At 52.9% G+C, this 22,192-nt stretch overlaps 1 protein-coding gene across 2 annotated transcripts; it reads right to left on the reverse strand.

The window, feature by feature from the left end:
• Positions 1-1,755: 1,755 nt before the first annotated feature.
• Positions 1,756-17,514, reverse strand: HEYL (hes related family bHLH transcription factor with YRPW motif like). 2 transcript variants are annotated; one of them, XM_082615883.1, is made up of 5 exons: positions 17,403-17,514; positions 10,633-10,699; positions 9,486-9,569; positions 8,162-8,243; positions 1,756-5,129 (listed from the first exon to the last, which is right to left on the reverse strand). In XM_082615883.1, exons 1-5 carry the CDS (start codon positions 17,480-17,482, stop codon positions 4,471-4,473), a joined length of 972 nt encoding a protein of 323 aa, XP_082472009.1. In that variant the 5' UTR covers positions 17,483-17,514; the 3' UTR covers positions 1,756-4,470. The 2 variants fall into 2 exon arrangements, with proteins under 2 accessions (XP_082472009.1, XP_082472008.1); XM_082615882.1 differs by lacking the exon at positions 17,403-17,514 and having other exon boundaries at positions 10,633-12,195.
• Positions 17,515-22,192: the final 4,678 nt, after the last annotated feature.

The following is a 22,192-nucleotide window of genomic DNA, read 5'->3' on the forward strand; positions in this document are numbered from 1 at the left end:
CCCAGTCGTCCACACCACCCCAAACAGGAGTTTCTTAAACAAGGTCTAACCTTGGCATTCACCTGGCAACACTTTCCAGGGCTCGCACTGCCCACAGGCTGAAGTCTAAACTCTGCGTGGCACTCACAACTTGGATCCAGCCTCTTTCCATTAATGACACTAATGGCTAAAACGGACTGAGTGCTTCACTTGACCCAGGCATTGTACCAAGGGCTTTATATGTGGTATCCCATTCACTTGTCACCTAACTTTAGGAGAATATGTCTTGGCCCAGTTTCCTTACTGTAAAATGGGGACATTCTAAGCAAAGCATTTAGCAGTCTGGTATGTAGTTACTGCTCAGTGAACAGTAGCTATTACGGCATCATCCCTGTTCTAAAGACGAGGAGGCTGAGGTTCAGGGGTGTTAAGTAACTCGCCCAAGGCCTCAGCCCTGATACGTGAGCAGAGGTGGGGCCTCAACCCAGGAAGTCTGGCTTCAGTGCCCAGACTAGCCTGCCTTTCGCTCTGCCACTGAAGGCCAGTGCTCACGTCAGGCCAACTTCCAGAGCTGCCCTCGACGACGGTCCCCCCGTGGTTAGAATGCCTCCCTTCGTCCTCCTCCAGGAAGGCTTCCTTCCAGCACTCTCTTCCCCCATGACCCCCCTAGGCAGAGGCTGATACCCCTCAGCCTTCTCAACAGACCTCTCTCTCCACTCTCATCCCACCCAACTGTCACTTAGACAGAGGGTGCACCCCCTCAGGGGGACAGAGTCCTCGTCACCTCTGGCTCTGCCATGCCTGGCCTGGCACGGAGCAGACCTCTGCGAAGGTTGCCTGGGTTTGTTGCAAGCCAAATCCATGGGGGAGAGCTAGGCCAAGAGTGGAGAACAAAACCTTCTGGCAGGGACGGCCTGCCCGTTCTCAGCTGTCAGCATGCACTCCAGAGCAAGCACGCTCGTGCTTTTCTTTGGCCAGAGTCCCTTCACCATTTGCCAGAACTTCCAGTCCCCTGGCCCTGGCTCTCACTTTGCTCTCCAGCCACCCCCTAAAGTTGGCCCGCAGGAGATTCACCCCTAGAGGACCGTGTACCATCCAACAACATGAGTCTAGAAGATTCCTCACCTCCCCCAGTTCATTTATTCAACAAATATTTATTGAACCCTGATGTTGAGCCAGGTACCATGGTTGGCACTGGATACAGGGTGGAGTGCAAACCAGGCGTGGTCCCTGGCCTCACGGAGCTTACGTGCTGGTGGGGGAGCAGCCCACAAGTAAATACACAAATGGATGGGCAATGGTAATTTCCATACGAGAACAACAACAACAAGATAGAGGACGTTGAGATAGATTCAAGCCCAGTAGTCAGGGAAGGCCTCTCTGAGGAGGTGGCATTTATGCCAAGGCCTGAGGGCATGAAGAGCTCAGCCTGCAAAGGGCAGAGGAAGAGCATTCTGGGCAAAGGGCAAAGCATGTGCAAAGTCCAGGCCACTTTCCCTCTAACAGAGGGAACAAATGGCCCAGAGATCTTTCCCAGTGGAGCAGCAGGAACTGGACAAGACAGGGGCAGACCAGAAGCGGGAGGGAATGAGGTTGGAATGTGGGAGAAATGAAGGAAGGCCAGGGTGTCAGAAGCACAGAGAACACGATTGGGACTGGCAAGAAAAAAGCTGGAAGTGAGTTCGGGACCAGATGAGGAAGAGCTTGGATTTTATCCTTAGAATAATAGGGTAATAGGGTAAGGATTTTAAACCAGAGTTGATATGATATGGTTTGCGTGTTTAAAGCTCTCTCTGGTTGCGTTGAGAACTGATTGGCAAAGCAGGAAGGAAGCAAAGCGACCTTTTGGAGGGCAGTGATCTGGGGAGAAGTGATGTGGCCAGACCAGGGTGAAGGCTGTGGGATCAGAGAGAAGTAGATGGACTCCAGAGATATTTAAGAAGTAGAACCTTGCAGAGGTTTCCAGAAGAGCTAAAGAAAAAAAACTTTATTGAATGTCTGCGACAACCCCGGGGATGGGGTGGGAGTCGGGGGCACCAGAAAGGCTTGGGAATATAAACAAACATATGAGTTCTCAACCACAGAAACCAATACACACAGTCACCTTTCCCCGCACAATCTCTCAGGGAGAATGAACCTAAGAGCAACTAAGATGCTCAAAGTTCTGGGCCATTTCCACCTCATTCAACGGTGTCAACTGGTTCTTTTGGAGTTGGGTATTTGAAATACGAAAATGTGTTTCCCACCGTCCTGCCATGAGTAAATGTTGGATTCTTGGGCTAGGAAGTGATCAAACTGCAGGACTGGAACACTGCCCTGGTATCTTGGGAGCAGTGAGCCGCCACCTGCAGTGGCCAGGGAGGAGGAGAGTGCAGGGGAGGAGGGGGAGGGGGAGAGTGCAGGGGAGGAGGGGGAGGAGAGTGCAGGGGAGGAGGGGGAAGGGGAGAGTGCAGGGGAGGAGGGGGAGGAGGGGGAGGAGAGTGCAGGGGAGGAAGGGGAGGGGAGAGTGCAGGGGGAGGGGAGAGTGCAGGGGGGAGGGGGAGGAGAGTGCAGGGGAGGAGGGGGAGGGGTGGGGAGCGCCGTTCTCCCCGCCCCTTGTGAAAACGGTGAAGTTGGTCTTTGCCTTCTGCCACCTCCCTCTGCCCCCCCAAATCCTGGGAGCCTGCTGACTGCCTTCCCTCCCTCGCTATTTCCCTCTATCTCTGTCTGCCTCAGGAGCACTCCTGGCCAGTGACCCACTCCCTGAAATGACACCTCCTCCCTGCTGTACACACAGATGGGTCCAGGAGGAGAGCAATATCTGATCCAACTACCTCACACTGAGGAGTAAAAGAATTACTTTAGTTCTTTATCCCTCCTTGAGGAATTTGCCTTCTCAAAAGAGCTTTCTGGGTCATTTAAATGATCTCTGCCCTCCTACCCACTTCTCTGAAAGGGCCCTTTTTCCCCAGGGCTTTTGCAGACTCTACTTTTTGAGCTCATGGAGTCTCCTCAATTCAGCCTCTGGGGAGGGTAGTTCCATCAAAGGACGGGAGTGGGAGACTCTTCCAGGGGTGACATCAGAAGCATTTAATAACCAGTGCAGAATAAGCCCCAACGACTTGCCAGCTGGAGGGCCCCACGGCCTTGGGTTGGCCGGGCATTAACCAGCATGGGGTCCTGGGAGAAAAGCCATGTGGTGGGAACACTCAGGGAAAGCAGGTTTGTCAGTGAGCACAGAAGTGTTTCTCCATTTTAACAACCATCTGGCAGCACTGGGCCGGCTGTGTGTCGCTTCTGGTCGGCCCCTGTCTTGTCCAGTTCCTGCTGCTCCATTGGGAAAGGTCTCTGGGCCATTTGTTCCCTCTGTTAGAGGGAAAGTGGCCTGGGCTGAAGCTGGGTAACGCCACGCATGGCCTTTGAGCAGAGCCAGCCGCGTGGAATCCCGGGTGAACAGGATCTCAGGCCCTCGACCCACTGTGTGACCTTGAAGGGCTGAGCCGCCTCTGACTGTCCTTCCTCTTGCCCCTCCTCGCAGTTATTTTCGTCCAGCCTGACAGCCCTTGGCGGTCCTAGCAGTCTGGGCCCTGTGAGTCGGATGCAAAACAGGCAGCACAAACGTCTGGTGCTGAATCCCAAGAGGATTCCTCTCAGGGCGCCATCACGTGGGAACATGGCCTCCGCACTGTGCATCCGACGGGACCACAGGCCGGGAGGACGGTGACCGTGTGGTAGGCAGGGAGCTGGGTTCTCTGTGGCTCAAGCCTGGCTCCTGTCTGAGGACGCCGTCCGAGGCCTGGTGGTGAGTACACCCTGTCACGGAGCCCAGAGACCTCCCAGCTGTGTGCAGGGAACTGCTGGTCAGCTGGAGGGTAGGTGTTGGCAGCTGGCAAGAGGGCAGGAACGGGCCCTGCTGGGCTCCCAGTCCCCAGCCTTGGCCGTGGTGGACAGCAGGTCTGTTCTGGGTTCATTGCAGTGGGCGGGAGACAGGTGGGCTGGGGCAGACGGGGTTCCCAGGAGACCTCTTTGTGGCCCCTGTGTGGTTACTGTCTCAGGAAGTGAGACAGACACTATGTTCTGACCCCTGGGGGCCTGGGAAGGCTACAGCCAGGCAGTCGCTGCTCTTGGCTGGGGTCTCATCTCTAGGGGAGCAGCGTGCCTTAGGTCATTGTGCCTTTTAGGTTAAAGCGTTGTTCCCCAACCTGAGATTAATGCCTACTGCCCATATGTCCTGGGGCAGGAGAGGGGTCTGGGTACAGCTCTTGGGGGGCTCTCCTGGGACTCATTTCTCCAGGGAAAAAATGAGACCAAGCTTCTGAGATCAGAACAGCCCCAGAAGAAGCTGGGACAAGCAGTGAGGAGGGGAGAGGGGCCAAAGGAGAAGGGGGCCTCTGCTGGGTGAAGGAAACACCTTCATATATGAACCAGTCCAGAAAGCAGAGCAGAAAAGGCAACGCCATTTTTAGAGCTCCTGGAAAAAGAACTCTCCTCATTCCTGGGGGCAAAGCCAGCTCAGAAAGCCCCCACTTCAGTGATTTCAGAGACCCAGGAGTGGCAGAGCACAGCTCCCGCTGGCCTCCCAGCTGCCCCCTGGGAAGACCCAGGAACAGCTACATAAGCAGGAGACCCCACAATGCCAGGAGGGGCGGGGGAAGAAGATCGCAGGAGGGGTGCCATGTGGCTGCTCCTGGCAGCCCTGCCACTGGGGGGCAGGGGTGCGGCTGGCCTCTCCGGGGGGCGGGCCCTCCGGGTAGAAGATGCCCCTCGACTGGGCAGCAAATTCCTCCGGGCTGGCAGGAGGGTGCCAGTGGCTCTGCGCAAGGGAGTGGTTCTGAAGGCCGGGATGGGGTAAGCCAGAGAGGAGGTGCTGGGAAGGATGGGGCCGGGCACTCTTCCTAGGATGGCAAGCTGGCTGCTCGGGGCAGATAGCCCTGGACAGCTATGGAAGAAGGACCAGGGCCAGGCAGGAAAGGCCAGGGGCCCAGTGGGCGTGGGTGAAGGTTCCATCTCGGCTGCATAGCTGTTGAGGTGGGAGAGAAGGCGAATCCGCACCGGGTCTGCACGGCTGCTGGGCCCTTCCAGGACCCCCAGGTACCTGACGACCTCGGTAAGGCACTCCCGAAAACCGATGCTCCGGAAGTCGACTGCCAGGGCTCGAGCATCAAAGAATCCTGCAAAGTGAGGCACGATGAGGGCATGCCAGGCAGGAGACAAGCACTGAGCCTGGGGTCAGACTGTCTGAGTTCTGGACCTGCTTTCCCCACTCACCCCCTGGGTGACCTTGGGCATGTCACCTCACCTCTCTGAGCCCCAGTCTCACCATCTTAAAGTGGGAATAATCATCCCTACTGGGGTAGAGCGGGTAGACTGTGCGGATCAAATGAGTTCACTAAACTATGAAGCATTATAAAATGTAAAGTGTTATTTTCATCACCATTCATGATTAACCCAAAGAAGGAAAGCTGCGGCCCAGATAACTTCATTTAAATAGACACTTGCCAGATGTGAAAGCGTCGTGCACATGGAGGTGGAGAACAACCCTGCCTGTTGATGGGGGCAGATGCTGGGAGGTGGCGGCAGCAGCCATCAGAGCTGGGAGACTCCTTGGAGAGGAGAGCATAGGGTAGCAATGAAGCATGAGGTCTTTGGGGGCCAGCTGCTTGACCATGGACTTAACTAGCGCCCTGACTATGGACAAGTCTCAATCTCTCCATGCCTTGATTTCCTTAGCTGTGAAATGGGTATATAACAGGCCTTGCCATGTACAGATGGGAGGGCGAAATGAAATGGTGCACAGAAATGCTTAACAAATGAAAAGTTAGCTATCATTTATATGAGTGGTTTGGCCCCCATAAGCATTTGAGTTTGTTCCCCAGCCCAAAGGGCAGTCTAGAAAGCAGGACCCCACTCTGGTCCTCAGCTGCTGCCCTCAGGCCAGGGACCCTGTCTTTGGCTTGACTTCAGTGTGGGATGACCAGGGGGACTGCCTGCAGAAGTATTCACATTCTCACAGCTTCTCTACACCTGCCCGTCTCTCGACCACCTTCTGGGCAAAGACAGACCAGCCCCAGTGAGCACTGGCTTCATGATCATGGTAGCAAATATCGGGTCCCTGGTTCACGGCTGAGGTCCCCACAGAGGAACAGCTTGGCAGGAGATGATGTTTGGAGCCAGGCCTCCTAGGCGGCGAGACCTGGCTCTGCTGTCTACTTCGTTGTGCAACTTTGAGCAAATCCCATCACCTTTCTCTGTTCACTGTTCTTTTTTCACTAACATTTGCTGAGTTCTTCCTAAGCACTTAATTTGCATTAGCTAATTTAAACCTCATAAAAACCTATCATTATAACCATTATGGGGCAGTGGTTAAGAATCCTCCTGCCAACGCAGGGGACACGGGTTCGAGCCCTGGTCCAGGAAGATCCCACATGCCACAGAGCAACTAAGCCCGTGCGCCACAACTACTGAGCCTGCGCTCTAGAGCCCACGAGCCACAACTACTGAGCCTGCGTGCCACAACTACTGAAGCCCGCATGCCTAGAGCCCGTGCTCCACAATAAGAGAAGCCACTGCAATGAGAAGCCTGTGCACCGCAACAAAGAGCAGCCCTCGCTCTCCACAACTAGAGAAAGCCCGTGCGCAGCAACGAAGACCCAACAAAGCCATAAATAAATAAATTTATATTAAAAAAACCTCTATCATTATTCCCATTTTAGAGATAAGGAAACTGAGGAATAAAGAGCTTAAATCAGGGTTTCCCTGGTGGCGCAGTGGTTGAGAGTCCGCCTGCCGATGCAGGGGACACGGGTTCATGCCCCAGTCCGGGAAGATCCCACGTGCCGTGGAGCGGCTGGGCGCGTGAGTCATGGCCGCTGAGCCTGCGCGTCTGGAGCCTGTGCTCCGCAACGGGAGAGGCCACAACAGTGAGAGGCACGCGTACCGCAAAAAAAAAAAAAAAAAAAAAAAAAAAGAGCTTAAATCATTTGTCCAAGGTCCTAAAGCTAGTAAGTAGTAAACTCAGTGTTAAACTACAAAGCCAGTGCTCTAAGCCAATTCTCTGTCTTCCCATCAGCCCTTAGCCAGAAAACAGTGAGGATAACAACACCCACCCTCGAGGTTCTTGTGAGAATCAAATGAGATAACATTAGAGAAAGCATTTGGAAAACTATAAAATGCTGCCCAAATATTAGTCACTAGTTTTCTTTTAATTGGATAAATACAAATGTAGCTTGAAATTCCTCCCCCACTGGTTGATTAGAGACAGTTTCCACTGTTGGCTGTGCATTCCTTTGGCACAAGTTCTCCAAGTGACCACCTGCAGCAGGGTCATCGGGCGTGTTTGCTAAACTGGCAGATTCCTAAACTCCAGTCCAGACTTACTGCCTCAGGATCTCTGGGCTGTGACCCACGACACTGTCTGCCCCTACATGACACTGCTGCCCGCCGAGGCTTGAGAGGCACCAGGCTGGGCTGCTTAACATGCAACCATCCCTTTGAGGGGGTAGCAAGTGAAGGCTTCAAGACTTAAGTCTTTGGAGCCAAGGTCAGTGGAGTTTTCAAGGTTTCCCAATTGTGAAATTACCAAAATACACAGAGCAGCTTCAGGCACACAGAATTTCCATCTGTCCAGAAGTCTTTTAAAAGCCACAGTTCCGTGGCTTTTTTGTAGTGGACTAGCTCAAAATAACAGAATGTGTTAACATTCGCATCCTATTAAAATCCCATGACTGATCTTCAGCAGTGAGCGTGACATATCCCCCCAGCACTGCCAAGGACACAAGAGCTCAGAAGCCTAGACCAGTGCGTGGGCACACTAGCGAAGCGCTGTGGCTAAAAATCTCAGGCGTGTCCCTCCCACTGGGATCACAGTGAGAATAAGCTCATTCAGGCTGATGCTTAACGAGGCCCTGGGGGCAGGGGGATCAGTAATCTGCTGTAGAAGAGCCCCTCCAAGGTTCAAGGCTGGAAGGAGTGGAGTTGAGGAAAGGGCTAGGACACATGGAGACAATAAAAGCGGAGAGGGCAATGCCAAAAGAAGAAAGACAGGCTTTGCGAACGCTCCACCTGGATCTGCTTCAGCCCCTCTGTGAACTGTGAGCTCCATGAGGGCAGGGACCACATCTACTTTGCTCACCAAAGTATCCCCAGGGCCCAGCCCCCAAATATTGGCTGCAGGAATGGTTCCAGGAAAGTAGAGCATCAGTACCTGTCCCGCCAGTGGCATGGAGCATTTTCAAGTGATCTACCGTCATCTGCAGGACCTCGGCTTTCTCCAGCTTGGAGGAGCCCTGTGTGTACAGAAGACAGAAGAGTGGCGGCCTTCAGCTGACCTCTGTCGCCCACCTCCCCCGCATGGCGTCATCAGCACTCACGACCTCAGTTTTCTCCTCCTCCCCCGACATCACCACTGCCTGCGATCGGGCTTCTGCTTTAGCCAAGCCCACCAAATCTAACCCATTCTCTTCAGTTCTCATTTTAGCCCACCTGTCCACCACATTGCCAACCATCCTTCCTGAAAGCCCTCCTCCCCTGCTTTCTTGCTCTAACTGTTTCTTAAAACGGTGGTGTTCCCAGTGGGTGACGGCTCACTTTTTTCTCGCTCTGTGCGCTCTCCTCGGAGGGTCCCCTCTACCTCCATGGCTTCAGGCACCATCACTAGAATGTCACTCCTGCATCCTCACCTGCCTCCTAGACCAGCTTTACTGGGAATCCAACTTCACACTCGCCACACACACCCAAGATTGGGCTCACTGTCTTATTCCAAAGCATCTGCTCTTCCTCCATTCTCTCTCTTGAGGAGTGTTTCCGAAGCCTCCAGCATCACCTGGTCTCCCAGGTGAAACCTGAGGGTCGGACTCTCCATGTGAGTCCCTTGAAGATAGGCACTAGGTCTAGTTCACGGCTGGACTTGTGAAGGTTTTAGTGAATGTCTGTGGAATGACTGACTTGTTCTCCCCAGCAGAAAGGAAGACACAGGACCTATGACCGTGCCTTGGCGCACACGGTGAGAATCTTTGAGGTTGTCTGATTGATTCAACTGTCTGACTCCCCATTGGAGTCCCTCCACCCCAGCATGTTCAATGACAGAGACTTCACTCCCCAAGCGGCCTGTTCTACTTTCAGATAGTTCTGGAAATGTCAGTAGTGCAGAGGGATAGGGCACTTTAGGATCACACAGTCTGTGTCCAGTTCCACTCTGCTACTTACTAGCTGTGTGATCTGGTATAAGTTACTTCACCTCTCTGTGCTTCAGTTTCCTTACCTGTGCAATGTGCATAATAATCCCTACCCTTCAGGATCATTCTGAGCATTCAGTGCAACCGGATGATGGACATAAAGCCACAACCCCTGAGACACCTCAGTAAATATGCATTTCCATCCCCCTTATTCTTGGCCATCAACAGATATCAGTAAATGATATCACAACACTTCAGGCAGTTGCCACCAGCCGATAAGGGATGCCGTGAGAAGTGAACCTTATCTGCCACCCACAAAGCATTTCCTCTAGCACATTCAGCAATGTCACATACCTGCTTCTCAAAGGCAGTGGGGACCAAGCGCCGCAGTTCAGAAAGGCTGCTATTGATGCGGTCCCGGCGCCGTTTCTCTATGATCTAAAAAACAATGATGAAAGAAACAAACAAACAAACAAAAATCAAGTAGGCACTTCATCACAGTTTCCAACACACCTTGACGGGCACTGACTCATATCTTCCGTCACAATATTTCTGTCAGGGAGATAAATCCATTCTTACATTATGGAAGAGGAAAACGAGGCTCAGAGAGGGGCAGGATTTGCTTAAGGTCACACAGCAAGGAAGTGCAAGGCTGGGACTAGAACTCAGATCTCTTGCCTTGATCTAAGGGGTGGTATTCAAAACGTTTAACCACTGATACAGCAGGGCACCAACCAATTAGAACAGGAACACCAGCCACAGCACTGGAGCACATCCTGGAGGCCCCTCCTGGGCCAGGGAGACCCCTTGAGGTGCTGGGTCATGAGGTCTGAGGAGTCCCAGGCATTGCTCTCTCCAGCTGGGAAGGCCTTTCTTTCCCACAAGCTCACTCACATTTCACAATACTGGTAGTGGAATACTGATAGCAGGACAGAAATTACAGCACCCATTTTACCGATAAAGAGAACGGGGGCTGGGTGGACGTGGCTGCTTAAGGTCTTTTGGTTAGTGAGTGGCAGGGCTGGTCTCTGCCAGATTCCGGTCTCTGGACTCCCAGGGCAGAAGCACAGCTGCATCCTGGGGGAAAAGTAGGGCCAAGAGCAAGGACGGGCTCTTCCTTCTCCTGTCCCCCTTCCCTACCCCTCAGCACACTAAGAGGGAAGGAAAGTTCTGAGCTCAGACAGAAGCAGGGGAAGGCTGGAATAAATGATAATGGCTAATTGTGCGTCAGGTTCTGTTCTGGGTGCATTACATTAATTCACTTCAAAACAACCCTTTGAGGTAGGTACCATCATTATTTCAGTTACACAGATGAAAAAATGAGGCACACAGAGATTAAGTGGCTTGCACAAAGTCACCCAGCTAGCTACTGGCAAAGCTGGGACTTGAACCCAGGCAAGGTCGCTTCCCGGTGGTGTTTCTGACCAGGGTTCTCTGCGCCAGGCCCCTGGGAACTCAGGGCAAACATTTGTCCGACAGCTCTGCTGAGATACACACTCACCCCTCTGCGTTTCTTCCTGGCTTGCATTTGTGAAGGGCTGGGGGTGGACAGCGGCCGGGCCATCTGGCTGGAGAGGAAAAGAAAGGCTGATTTTTCAGAGGTCCATCTCCCTGGCCTGGGCTGACCTCGGAGGCCGGCTGTGGGCGGGCACAGACCCCTCCCAGGCGGCCGAGGTCTCCCAGGCCGGGAAGAGGCGCAGGGCAGGCGTGGGTGGGGACGCCTTCTCTCCCCTTCTCCCAGGGGGCTCATTTCTCCCCGGGCCAAGTCCTCCCCTGCACAGAGCTTCCTGCTCCAGAGTCGCCGGCGGCTGGGGCCATGGGTGGGGGGGGCTTGGCTCTCGCCCGGACCTGACCCGCTCGGCCTTGCCTCCTGCCCCTCGCCCCTCGCCCCTCGCCCCTCGCCCTCGCTGCTGCCGCGGCCGTCGGGGGAACCGCAGCCCGGCCGCCCGGCTCTTGCAACCCGATCCCCCAGGCGGGGCGGGCGAGGGCACGGGCGGCGGCGGCGGGGCCGGGCCTGCGGGTTAGGTTTCAGAGGGAGCCGCTGGGAACGAGCGTGGAAAGAACAGATGCCGCCGCTTCCCACGGGCCGGGCGCGCCGGTCGCCCGCCCTCCACCCGGCCTGCAGCTGCCGCCTCCTCCCACGCTGCGCGGCCCGGGCGAGGGGGAGGCGACATCTGGGTCACAGGGCCCTCTCGGACTCTCGGGACGTGGCCCCAGCCTCCCCAGAAGGCTCCAGCCCCGCATCGTGTCAGGCCTCCGGTCCCCGGGCTTGGCTGAAGGATGTATGTTTGCTGGCAACCCAGGAGTTCCCATCACCGGGAGGAGGCTCAGCCCTCTGGGGCTTTTCCTGCCCAGACTGACCAAATCCTCCTCAGCCCAACTGCTCGCCCTCTTAAAGGTTTCCCGCTTCAGAGGCTCTCTTGGAGTGAAGGAGATTCTCTGGGTTGCCCTTAGGATCATTCACTTGGCCAACATGCCAGAGGCCCCAATCAGACCTAGGGCTGGACTGGATGCCCTCAGCCAGGCCCCAGCCCTCCAGAGCCCAGCTCCCAGCCCTCCAGAGCCCAGCTCCCACTGGAGACATCACAGCCACAAATAACTTTAGGCAAGGTGACTCCCCTGCTATTTCAGAACGCGAAATGCCACACATCTGAACAGGAACCCGAGAGCTTGCCTCCACCTCTCCTCTTCGGCCTAGGTTCCCATCTCAGCGAAAGCACCCATATCCCACTTCTGCAAGGTGGACACCCGAGGTTGATTCCTCCACTGTCCTCACCTACCCCATCAAAACCTGCCCATTCCATGTCTAAAATACATCTCACACCTGTCCCCCTTATCTCCACAGCCGATCTCGGGACCAAGCCTCCATCATCTTTCTAGACTGCAGGAGTCTATTACACCCACTACTTCCTACAAGCGGGCAGTGATCATCGAAATGCAAATCTGATCATGTCACTCTCTTACAGGGCCTTCCCAATGCTTTTAGGATCAAGGCTACCATCTTCCAGGTAGCCCAGCAGGCCCCTGTCACCTCCTAGACTCAATTCTCTTTTGCTCTGTGTGCTCCAGCCTGTGAATGCACTAACTCCTTCCTGTGGTGGCACATACTGTTCCCCTAGCACAGAACTCTCTGGTCCACTCCCTCTCCCCACCCCCAAGCCCCAGCCCCTTTGCCTAGTAACTTCTACCACCTTTCAGATCTCAACTCAAATGTCAACTTCCAGGGGAGCCTTTTCTGACATCACCCCTCCCACTTGATACCCCCTGCTTTACACTATCCTAGCATCCTGCATTCATAGCATTTGTGCCCATTTGTTGTTTTATATTTATATGATTATTTGATTAATGTCTATCTCTCCATCAAGTCTGTAAGTTCCATGAGGCCATGAACCATATCTGTCTCATTCACAGCTGTACCCAGTACTCAGCAAGTGACGTGACAGAGCTCGTGGTTGAGCTCCTCCTCCTGCCCTCATCTTTGGCACCACCGGAGAACACAGAGGTGAGACCATAAAATCTATGTCTTGGGACTTCCCTGGCGGTACAGTGGTAAAGAATCCGCCTTCCAATGCAGGGGACGCGAGTTCGATCCCTGGTCGGGGAACTAAGATCCCACATGCCTCGGGGCAACAAAGCCTGCGCCACAACTACTGAGCTTGTGCGCTTCAACGAGAGAGCCCACGCACCGCAAACTACAGAGCCCACGCACCCTGGAGCCCGCACTACACAACTAGAGAGAGAAAAACCCGCATGCCACAGCTAAAGAGAAGCCCATGTGCTGCAACGAAAGAACCCGCAGGCCTCAACCAAGATCCCGCGTGCCTCAACTAAGACCTGACGCAGTCAAATAAATAAACAAATACTAAAAAAAAAAAAATATATCTATGTCTGAGGCCTTTGTGGAATGGGCCATATGTGGCTCACCGGGAGGGTCCCAGCCCACGTGACGACCCTCTTGGCATTAGAGGTTGGATCATTTTCATCAACTGCTTAAAGAGATAAGTTTGCATGGGAGACCAGATCAACATTTGTCAAACCTACTGCTATGTCCCTGGCTTCATCTAGCTACATCTGGAAAAGGATATGTCCATCCAAACATCTGGACAAGAATGTAAGAGGCCTATGAAAGCTCGTGGGAGGGATGGGTCAGCAAGCTAGATCCAGGGCTCAGGTGGCCAGATCCTGAGATCTGTAGGGCAGCTTGTTTACAAAGCTTCACTATGGACAAGCCACAAGAGCCAAGGTCTACTAAGAAACACGGCCTTTGTCCCCGCAGCTTGGATAAGGTGTCTCCTGGGGTATTGGGTTACCACTGCTCACGTCACTGCCTCTCGGCCTGATCCTTCCTCAGGGACCATCTGTTGGAGGCTGACACACCCCTTTCAGAGCATGGCAGCTCAGCCACCCTTTTTCCACTCTCCTGGTTCTCTGCAGTGTTATCCCTCTCCCCCCACTCCCATATCCCACAGGCAAACCTCACTTCACAGCTTTCTCGGCATCACTACATATACTTCCCTCCTTTGAGGGGAAGCCCCATTTTACAGATGAGGATGCTGATTACTGGGGAGGTAAGGCAGCTTGCCCAGTCTACGCAGCTGCTGAGGAGCAAAGCCAGCATGGGAATCCACATCTTCTGGCTTCAAAATCAGCATTGTTTTCCCTTCTGATTCCTATTTCCTGTCTGTCTGAATAGCCCTCCAGTCCCCTTAGCCTTAAAGCTCCCAAGAGCTCAGCCAGAGCTAGCTCTTTTCCAGGCTGTGATCTGGCCCTGACATTGGGAGAGGGTGTGAGAGATTCTTGTCTGAGAGTCTGAAAATAAGACAGATTTTCATGGACCCAGAGAAGATATGTTGACCCCCAAGATCTGCTCCACGGGCCTCAAGGGGTCCCTAGCCAGAATTCTGGGGTGGTCTCTTGGGGGAGGGGCAGCTTTCCAGGTGGTCTGGCTGCTAGTCCTGACTACCCTCAGCGCTCACCCTCACTTCCTTTTTGGGAACTCCCCCGAGGAGCCCTTGCAGGTGACCCCACTCATTTTCCATCAACCAAAGGCAGAATCACAGTGTCTCCGATGAAGGGCTCTCAGAGAGCACTGAGCCTACTTGTAAAATGAGGAAACTCAGAGAGGGGAAGGCATCTGCTCCAGGCCACACAGCAAATTAGAGGAAATTCCAGAACTGGAGCCAAGTGTACTGGCTTTTCATCCAATGCTCCCCATACAGTCATCGTCCCACCATGTACATTTCATAGCCAGTACTTTTTGTTCTAGAGAGCACTTCCATGTTCACTTGTCTCATTTATCATACAATGAGTTAAGTATATTATTGGGCCATTTCACACTTATGAAAAATAATCACTTGATAGATGGAGAAACAGAGACACAAAGTCCAGTCTTCAGATGTCCAGGCTTTTCATTAGACCATGCTGCCTCACGGACACGGCACCCTCCAACTGAACGACGACCCCTCAGAGAGCAGCTTTCATTGGAAGTTGCCTTGTGCCAAAGCAGGGAGCTGTGTGCCTTAAGTTCATTACCTCATCAAAGCCTACCCTGTGAGGTAAGGTATTAGCATCCCCATTTTGTAAAGGAGAAAATTAGAATTCAGAAAAGGGTAGTCAGTTGCCCAAGTTAATGGTGGTGAGACTTCAAAGGCCACCATGTGCCTTAAATGACCCACAGACCCTGACCCAGTGCCTGACGTGGCAGGTGCTCATAAAATTTTTGCAGGGGGAGGGGGGAGACAATATTCTCAGTTTGGACCCACATGTGTCAGGAGGCTGTGTTCAGATAGGAGCTCTGAGGGTGATTCCCATATATGGGGCAGGACACTGCCACCAGGTAGATGCCTACAGTGGCAATGGAACACAACCTGCTCTTTACTCTTATGGGGGGGGGGTGGATTTGCACCCTGCCTCTGACCCTGGGGAGGCTGGCTGCTCCAGTCCCCTGGCCCTTGCCAATGTTCATCTGGCTTTCTTTGTCCATGAAGCTCTTCTTCTCTGAGAGTTCCCTGAGGGCAGAGGCTGAGCAGGATACATCTGGGCCCCCCACGCCCAGCCCAGGGTCTGGGCCACAGCAGGCATCGTTCAGCGCTCCCTGAATTGAAGCATTGATGTCTGCTGGGGGGAGGGCCCTTTGGTGAGTGCTACAAAGAGGGGTCTATAAGTCGGCCTCTGCCAGATGTCCAACTGCTTCTCTCCTCTGGGGGGGTCTTCTCGCCTAAGAATCTAGACAGTCTAAAAAAATGGGCTCTAGTTGAAAGGACAAAATGTACAGGAAAAAAACTGCCTACTGATCCTTTATGCCATAGTCCAAATGCCACAGTCCAAATGCCACCACCTTCAGGAAGCTCTCCCTGCACTTTTGGTTGTGAGTGACCTCTCCCTGCTCAGGTGCCCTCACAGCCCACAGTCTGTCTCTCCTTCCATCTTCCATCCTGTCCATGAACTTTGTGTGACCTGGTAGGTCACTGACCAGGCTGCAAATTCTTGGAGTACAGAAGGCAGCTCCAATCAGCCTAGCTCTCTGACACCAATTTCATGCCTCTGATTCATGAAGACCCAATGACACTGAGCTTGAGACACCTCCCCGCCAACCCCCCACCCCATGGTGCTGGGCCCTTCCCCTGCTCCTAGCAGGCACAGACTCAGAGAATTGATTCTCTAAAGAGCAGTTTCTGCTAAACAATTTTAAAAGGCTATTAAGTTGCATAGGGAATGCTATTATATACCCCAAAACCTCATGGACAGGAAATTACCTCCTATTATAAGCTAGAAAGAATTGGAAGCTGGTGGCACTTTACTGGGACTTGTGACTGAGGCAGGATCCCCTGGTCTCAGAAAACTGGATATCACTGAAAGTATGAAGTACCCTCAAAAACATCCCTAAAAATGAACTGAATCCCCCTTTCAAATCTATTCTAGAGAGTCAGGTTTGGATGAGCCAGGAGGGACCAGATAGGCTTCCTTTTCCCACTCCCTGTTCTCCTTTATTTTACTGATGAGGAAACAGGCTCACAAAGGGAAAGCAATGCCCCAAGGTCACACGATAACTTGGTGGCAGATTTGGGGCTGGGACCCAAGTCTGCAGACCCAGTCAGTCCCTGCTGCTCTTTCAGGGTTCTGAGTATCACATATTGGGTGCTTGATACTACTTAAGCATTTGCTACGTGCTGGGCTCTGTGTGAAGCACTTGACATAGGTTATCTCATCTGATTTTCCTAATTATCCTATGAGGTCAGTTCTATTATGTATACCCATTTTGCAGATGAAGAAACTGAAGCTTAGATTGTTCACAGAACTGGGACATAACAGAACTTATACAAGTTCAGTTTGTTCTACAGGTTTTAAGCAGGGTCAGAAAACGTACCAAGAGTTGAAAGATATTGACAGCAGACTGGTGCAGTAGGAAGAGCACTGGAATCAGAGTCTAGGCCCTTGCAAGGACCATGGGCAAGTCAGCGATTATTTTCTTCAATATTAAAAACTTAATTCCAAAGATTTTCTTCCCCTGGAAGTTTTGTGTCTCTCTCTGTGTGTGTGTGTGTGTGCGTGTGTGTGTGTGTACTATATGAAAAGTGCACCCCAGCTAGGGTAAAATTAAGAAAGTATGGTTACTCTGCATAGTCACTGCAGAGTAGTGACTACTCTACTTCAGGACCAGGGGGTGTGATACCAACAGTCCATGAGGGTTTCCTAAGATCTTCAGGGAAAAGCCCTCCCTGGTAGCGCAGTGGTTAAGAATCCACCTGCGAACTCAGGGGACAGGGGTTCGAGCCCCGGTCCAGGAAGATCTCACATGCTGCGGAGCAACTAAGCCCGTTCGCCACAACTACTGAGCCCACGTGTCACAACTACTGAAGCCCGCGCGCCTAGAAACCCATGCTCCATAACAAAGAGAAGCCACCTCAATGAGAAGCCCGCGCACAGGAACGAAGAGTAGCCCCCGCGCAGCAACAAAGACCCAACGCAGCCAAAAATAAATTAAATAAAAATAAATTAAAAAAAAAAAAAAAGTCCTCGCCAGTAGCCTCACTTGGACCTCAGACCCCGAGCTGAACTCTCCCTCCGTCCCAGCATCTCGAGCCCTAAACGGCCGAGAGCGCACAGGATCCCGGGCACTCGTGCGCGTAACGGTGGCGCCACACCTGCGTCTTCCCCGGTCTCTCCAGCTCTCCAGGACTGGCCCCGGGACTGGCCCCGCGCTCGCCGGCCCGTCGGCTTGCTCCCCAGTCTGCTCGCCCCGGCGCGCCCCGTGCCCCCAGCCCGCCTTACCTCAGCTCGCCCTCGTGGCCCACGTCGATGGGTCCGTCGGACTCGCTATCGGAGCCGCTCGGCTCCCGGGGCCGCTTCATCGTGAGCGCGGGCTACGTGGGTCTCCGCCCGGCGGCGCAGGCGGCGAGCCGGGAAGTCGGGCCCCGCCCCGGCCCCGCCCCGGGGGCGCAGCCACCGCCCTTTCCCAGGGCCCTTTCCTGCGTCGCAGCCCCGGGCGCCCCCTCGCCCCCTCCGTGACGCGCTGGCCGAGCCGTGGGAAGGCCCCGGGCGGTCACCGCCCCGCCGACGGCTGGGAGGTCCAGCTCCGCTCCCTCGGCCGCCGCGCGCTGGGTGGCCTTGGGCAGGTGCCCTTGGAGGCCCCCGGGGAAGCCAAGGGGTCCCCGTCTGTCCCTGGTTCGCCCCCGGGGCGCTGTCGGCCTGTGGAGGCGCCGCTCCGCTATGCCCCAGCCTCTTTAGAGGTCCCCTCGCCGGCTCCAGCCTCCTGGGGTTCTGGGGGCGGCAGACACATCGGTTTGGGGAGGTCGGTGGAGTGGCTGTGGCCTGATCCTCGGCCAGAATTCTCTGGCAGCTTCTCCCAAAGGGGTCCAGAGCAAGTAGAATGTGGGTGAGGGGGCCATCCCCAAAAGGGATGGCCGAAGTTGTGGCTGCACCACCTGCGCAGGACCGGCTCTGGCCAAGGTGCCTGAAGACCTGTCTTGATCGTGGGTGTCCCTGGGAATCAGTTCCCAGTTCACCAGAGGCAGAGCTGTCCTGGGAGGCCGAGAGTGCCTGGAGAGGGCCCATTCCTGAAGCTGTTGCAGGGCCTCAAAAGGGGGTGGGTGGCACCCTCCAGCCTCCCTTCCTGGGACCCTCCTCCCCCCTACAACAGACCAAACTGTTCACTAGGTAGGGCCTCCGACTGCCCTGCCCCTAGGGAGGGAGACTCAAGGAAGATTCTGAGATTCACCTGCCATCCTCATGGGCCAGTGCCTCAGAGAGAACCCCCAAAGCTCAGAAGGAAATGGAATGGGGGCATCCTGGAAGGTGGACTTCATGAGCTGGGAGGAGGAGATGGGAAGGTGGTCTCCATGTGGTGGGTCAGAGACGAAGTCTTACCCTTTGACTCACCCCCCAGGACACAGAGGAAGCCATATCCTCATTTGGGAGAGTGGGGTTAGTCATCTGAGAATAACTGCACTTTCACTCCCATTGTAAGACCTGCTTGGGGACACTTGATTATGGTGGTGGGACAGAACAATCCCATGCCCCCTTCCACACGTGTCCACAGACACTACCACGTGGCCAAGTATACGGACACATAGGTATAGACATGCACGGGTACACAGCTGGCATGCGCAGTCAGAACCTGCAGCTTGGGCTTCCTCAGGAGGCCCTGGTGTTCACCCCAGCCATACCTATGGACTCTCTTTTTCCAAATGCCCTCAGCACTCACATAACTTCCATGGACATGTACCAGTGGAGTGGAAACCTTAACCAACACAGAAGTTGTGCAGTCCGTGCACTCTGCATTCCCTGGAAAGGCAGAAATCAGCCATGTTGCCCAGAGATCTGCCCTGCGTGTGACTGAGGTCACAGGGACTGGCAGTGGAGCAGATTTGCAGGGGAAGATCAAGCTCCGTTGTAGGTATGTTCATGTGAGATGCCCCGGGTCATCAAAATGGAGTGCACAGGGACTTCCCTGGTGGCACAGTGGTTGAGAATCCACCTGCCAATGCAGGGGACACAGGTTCGATCCCTGGTCCGGGATGATCCCACATGCCATGGAGCAACTAAACCCAAGCGCCACAACTACTGAGCCTGCACTCTAGAGCCCACGAGCCACAACTACTGAAGCCCGCACACCTAGAGCCCGTGCTCTGCAACAAGAGAAGCCACCGCAATGAGAAGCCTGCGCACTGCAATGAAGAGTAGCCCCCACTCGCTGCAACTAGAGAAAGCCCGCTTGCAGCAATGAAGCCCCCCCCAAAACAAGGAGGGCACAGATAAATAGGAGCTCAGAAGAGGGGTCGAAGCTGAATATTTAAATTTAGAAGTCGTTAGGTAATAGGTGGCACTTAAAGCTATAGGAGTAGACAGATTACCTAGAAAGAAAGTGTGGATGGGGCCTAGCTAAATAGCTAACGCTTGGTAAGCACTTATTATAACACCTGAACCTGTTTTGTAAGTATTAACTCACTTCATTCTCAACAACTCTATAAAGTAGTAAAATTATTATCATCCCCACTTTGTAAATGAGAAAAAAAGGCACAGAGAGGTGGAGTAACTCTACAGAGGGTAAATGGAAGGGCTGGAATTCAACAAGGCAGTTTGGTTCCAGAGCCAAACCACCAGACTTTACTACCTGAATAGCTCTTAAACATCAGGCTATAGTATCTAGTACTGAGCCTAGAGCTGTGCCATCAATACAATAGCCCTGAGACACATGTGGCTACTAAGCACTTGAAATGTGCCTGTACTGAATTGCTTTGTTAGTAAGTGAGATACACACCAGATTCAAGAAAGAAAGAAAGAGAGAGAGGAAGGAGGGGAGGAAGGAAGGGAGGGAGGGAGAAAGGGTGAGCTCTCATTTATATTTTTAATATCGATAACATGTTGAGATTATAATATTTTAAAAAATTTATTTATGTATGGCTGCGTTGGGTCTTCGTTGCTGTGCACAGGCTTTCTTTAGTTGCTGTGAGCGGGGGCTACTCTTTGTTGCAGTGGGCGGGTTTCTCATTGCGGTGGCTTCTCTTGTTGCAGAGCACGGTCTCTAGGCACGCGGGCTTCAGTAGCTGTGGTGCGCAGGCTCAGTAGTTGTGGCTCTCAGGCTCTAGAGCACAGGCTCAGTAGTTGTGGTGCACGGGCTTAGTTGCTCTGCGGCATGTGGGATCTTGCCAGACCACGGCTTGAACCCGTGTCCCCTGCATTGGCAGGCAGATTCTTAACCACTGCTCCACCAGGGAAGCCCTGAGATTATAATATTTTATACATATTGCATTAAATAAAATATATTATTAAAATTAACTTCACTTGTTTTCTTTTTAGTTTTTTTTTTTTAATTAATTGTTTATGCTCCTCCCCATTCTATTTCTATTGGACCGTGCTAACCTAGTACAGGGGTGGCTTGACCTCAGTCCCACTTGACATTTTGGGTTGGAAAATTCTTTAACGGTGGGGCTGTTCTGTGGATTGTTGGATGTTTAGCAGCGTCCCTGGCCTCTACTCACTACATGCCAGTAGTACCTGCCCCAGTCGTGACAATTAAAAATGTCTCTAGATAACACCAAATGTCCCCTGGGGGAGAAATTACCCCCAGTTGAGAACCACTGGTCTAGAGAAACCCCAGGATTTAGATGTTGAGTAGAAGAGAAAGAGCTGCCAGGGGAGACTGAGAAGGAACAGCCGGGAGGTGGAGGAGAGCCAAGGATGGGTGTTACAGGAGCCAGAGAGCGTTTCAAGTACTTGGTCATGATCATTTAAAATGTCAGTCAGATCACATCACTTCCTGCTCAAAACCATCCATAGGCTTCCCATCACATTCAGAATAAAATGCCAACTGTTTACTGTGGCCTATACATAGGGTGACTCTATAATTTATCATCTAAGCCTGGGGCACCTCTGAGAGTGAAAGGAAGCAACACTAACTATGCCAACACAGTCCAGGGCATTACTGGATGTATGGCCACCCTAAGCCCTGGGCCCTGCCCCTGCCCTGCTCACTCAGCCGCTAGAGCCTTCCTGCCCTTCCACCGAAATTTCCTGCTTGTAGTTGCTGCAGGACTTCAAATTCGTTGTTCCATCTATCTGGAAGCCTCTTCTCCTTGATGGTCTCAGATTAATTATCTCACTCTCTTCAGGTCTTGGCTCAAATGTTGCATCCTTAGAGAGAACTCTCCTGACCCTCTGTCTAAAACAGCGACCGATTTCCTGCTCACTCTGTGTCCCCTGTTTCACATCATCTTATTTGGTCTGCCCAAAAAGTTCGTTCGGTGGTTTTTTCCATCAGATGGCTCTAGTAGTGGTTAGTTTCTTTAACTTCATTCAAAACAATTATGTTAGATTGTATTGTGACAGCTGTCATATCAGCGTGCATTAAAAAAATACTTATCAAAATTGGTGAATTTTTGTGTAGCCATTTTAATATTGAAGATGGAAGAAAAAGAGCAACATTTTCAGGATATTACGCTTTATTATTTCAAGAAAGGTAAAAACACAACTGAAACGTAAAGAAAGATTTGTGCAGTGTATGGAGAAGGTGCTGTGACTGATCGAACATGTCAAAAGTGGTTTGGGAAGTCTCGTGCTGGAGATTTCTCACTGGACGATGCTCCACAGTCGGGTAGACCAGTTGAAGTTGATAGCGATCAAATCGAGACATTAATTGAGAACAATCAATGTTATACCATGTGGGAGATAGCCGGCATACTCAAAATATCCAAATCAAGTGCTGAAAATCATTTGCACCAGTTTGGTTATGTTAATCGCTTTGATGTTTGGGTTCCACATAGGTTAAGCGAAAAAAACCTTCTTGACCGTATTTCCGCCTGTGATTCTCTACTGAAACGTAATGAAAATATCCCTTTTTTTTTTTTTTTTTTTTTTTGTGGTACGCGGGCCTCTCACTGCTGTGGCCTCTCCCGTTGTGGAGCACAGGCTCCGGACGCATAGGCTCAGCAGCCATGGCTCACAGGCCCAGCCGCTCTGCGGCATGTGGGATCTTCCCAGACCGGGGCACGAACCCATGTCCCCTGCATCGGCAGGCGGACTCTCAACCACTGCGCCACCAGGGAAGTCCAAAATGTCCCATT

Source organism: Mesoplodon mirus (genome assembly GCF_964341445.2).
Source record: "Mesoplodon mirus genome assembly, chromosome: 3".
Taxonomy (NCBI): Eukaryota; Metazoa; Chordata; class Mammalia; order Artiodactyla; family Ziphiidae; genus Mesoplodon; species Mesoplodon mirus.

Bases quoted from the DNA above. Each gene is read 5' to 3' on its own strand.
- HEYL (XM_082615882.1), bottom strand. From the start codon at position 10,881: ATGAGCCCCCTGGGAGAAGGGGAGAGAAGGCGTCCCCACCCACGCCTG. The intron at 8,244-9,485 runs GTATGTGACATT...CTGTACACACAG, and splicing joins CCACTGCCTTTGAGAAGCAG to GGCTCCTCCAAGCTGGAGAA. The intron at 5,130-8,161 runs GTACTGATGCTC...CTCACTTTGCAG, and splicing joins CCATGCCACTGGCGGGACAG to GATTCTTTGATGCTCGAGCC.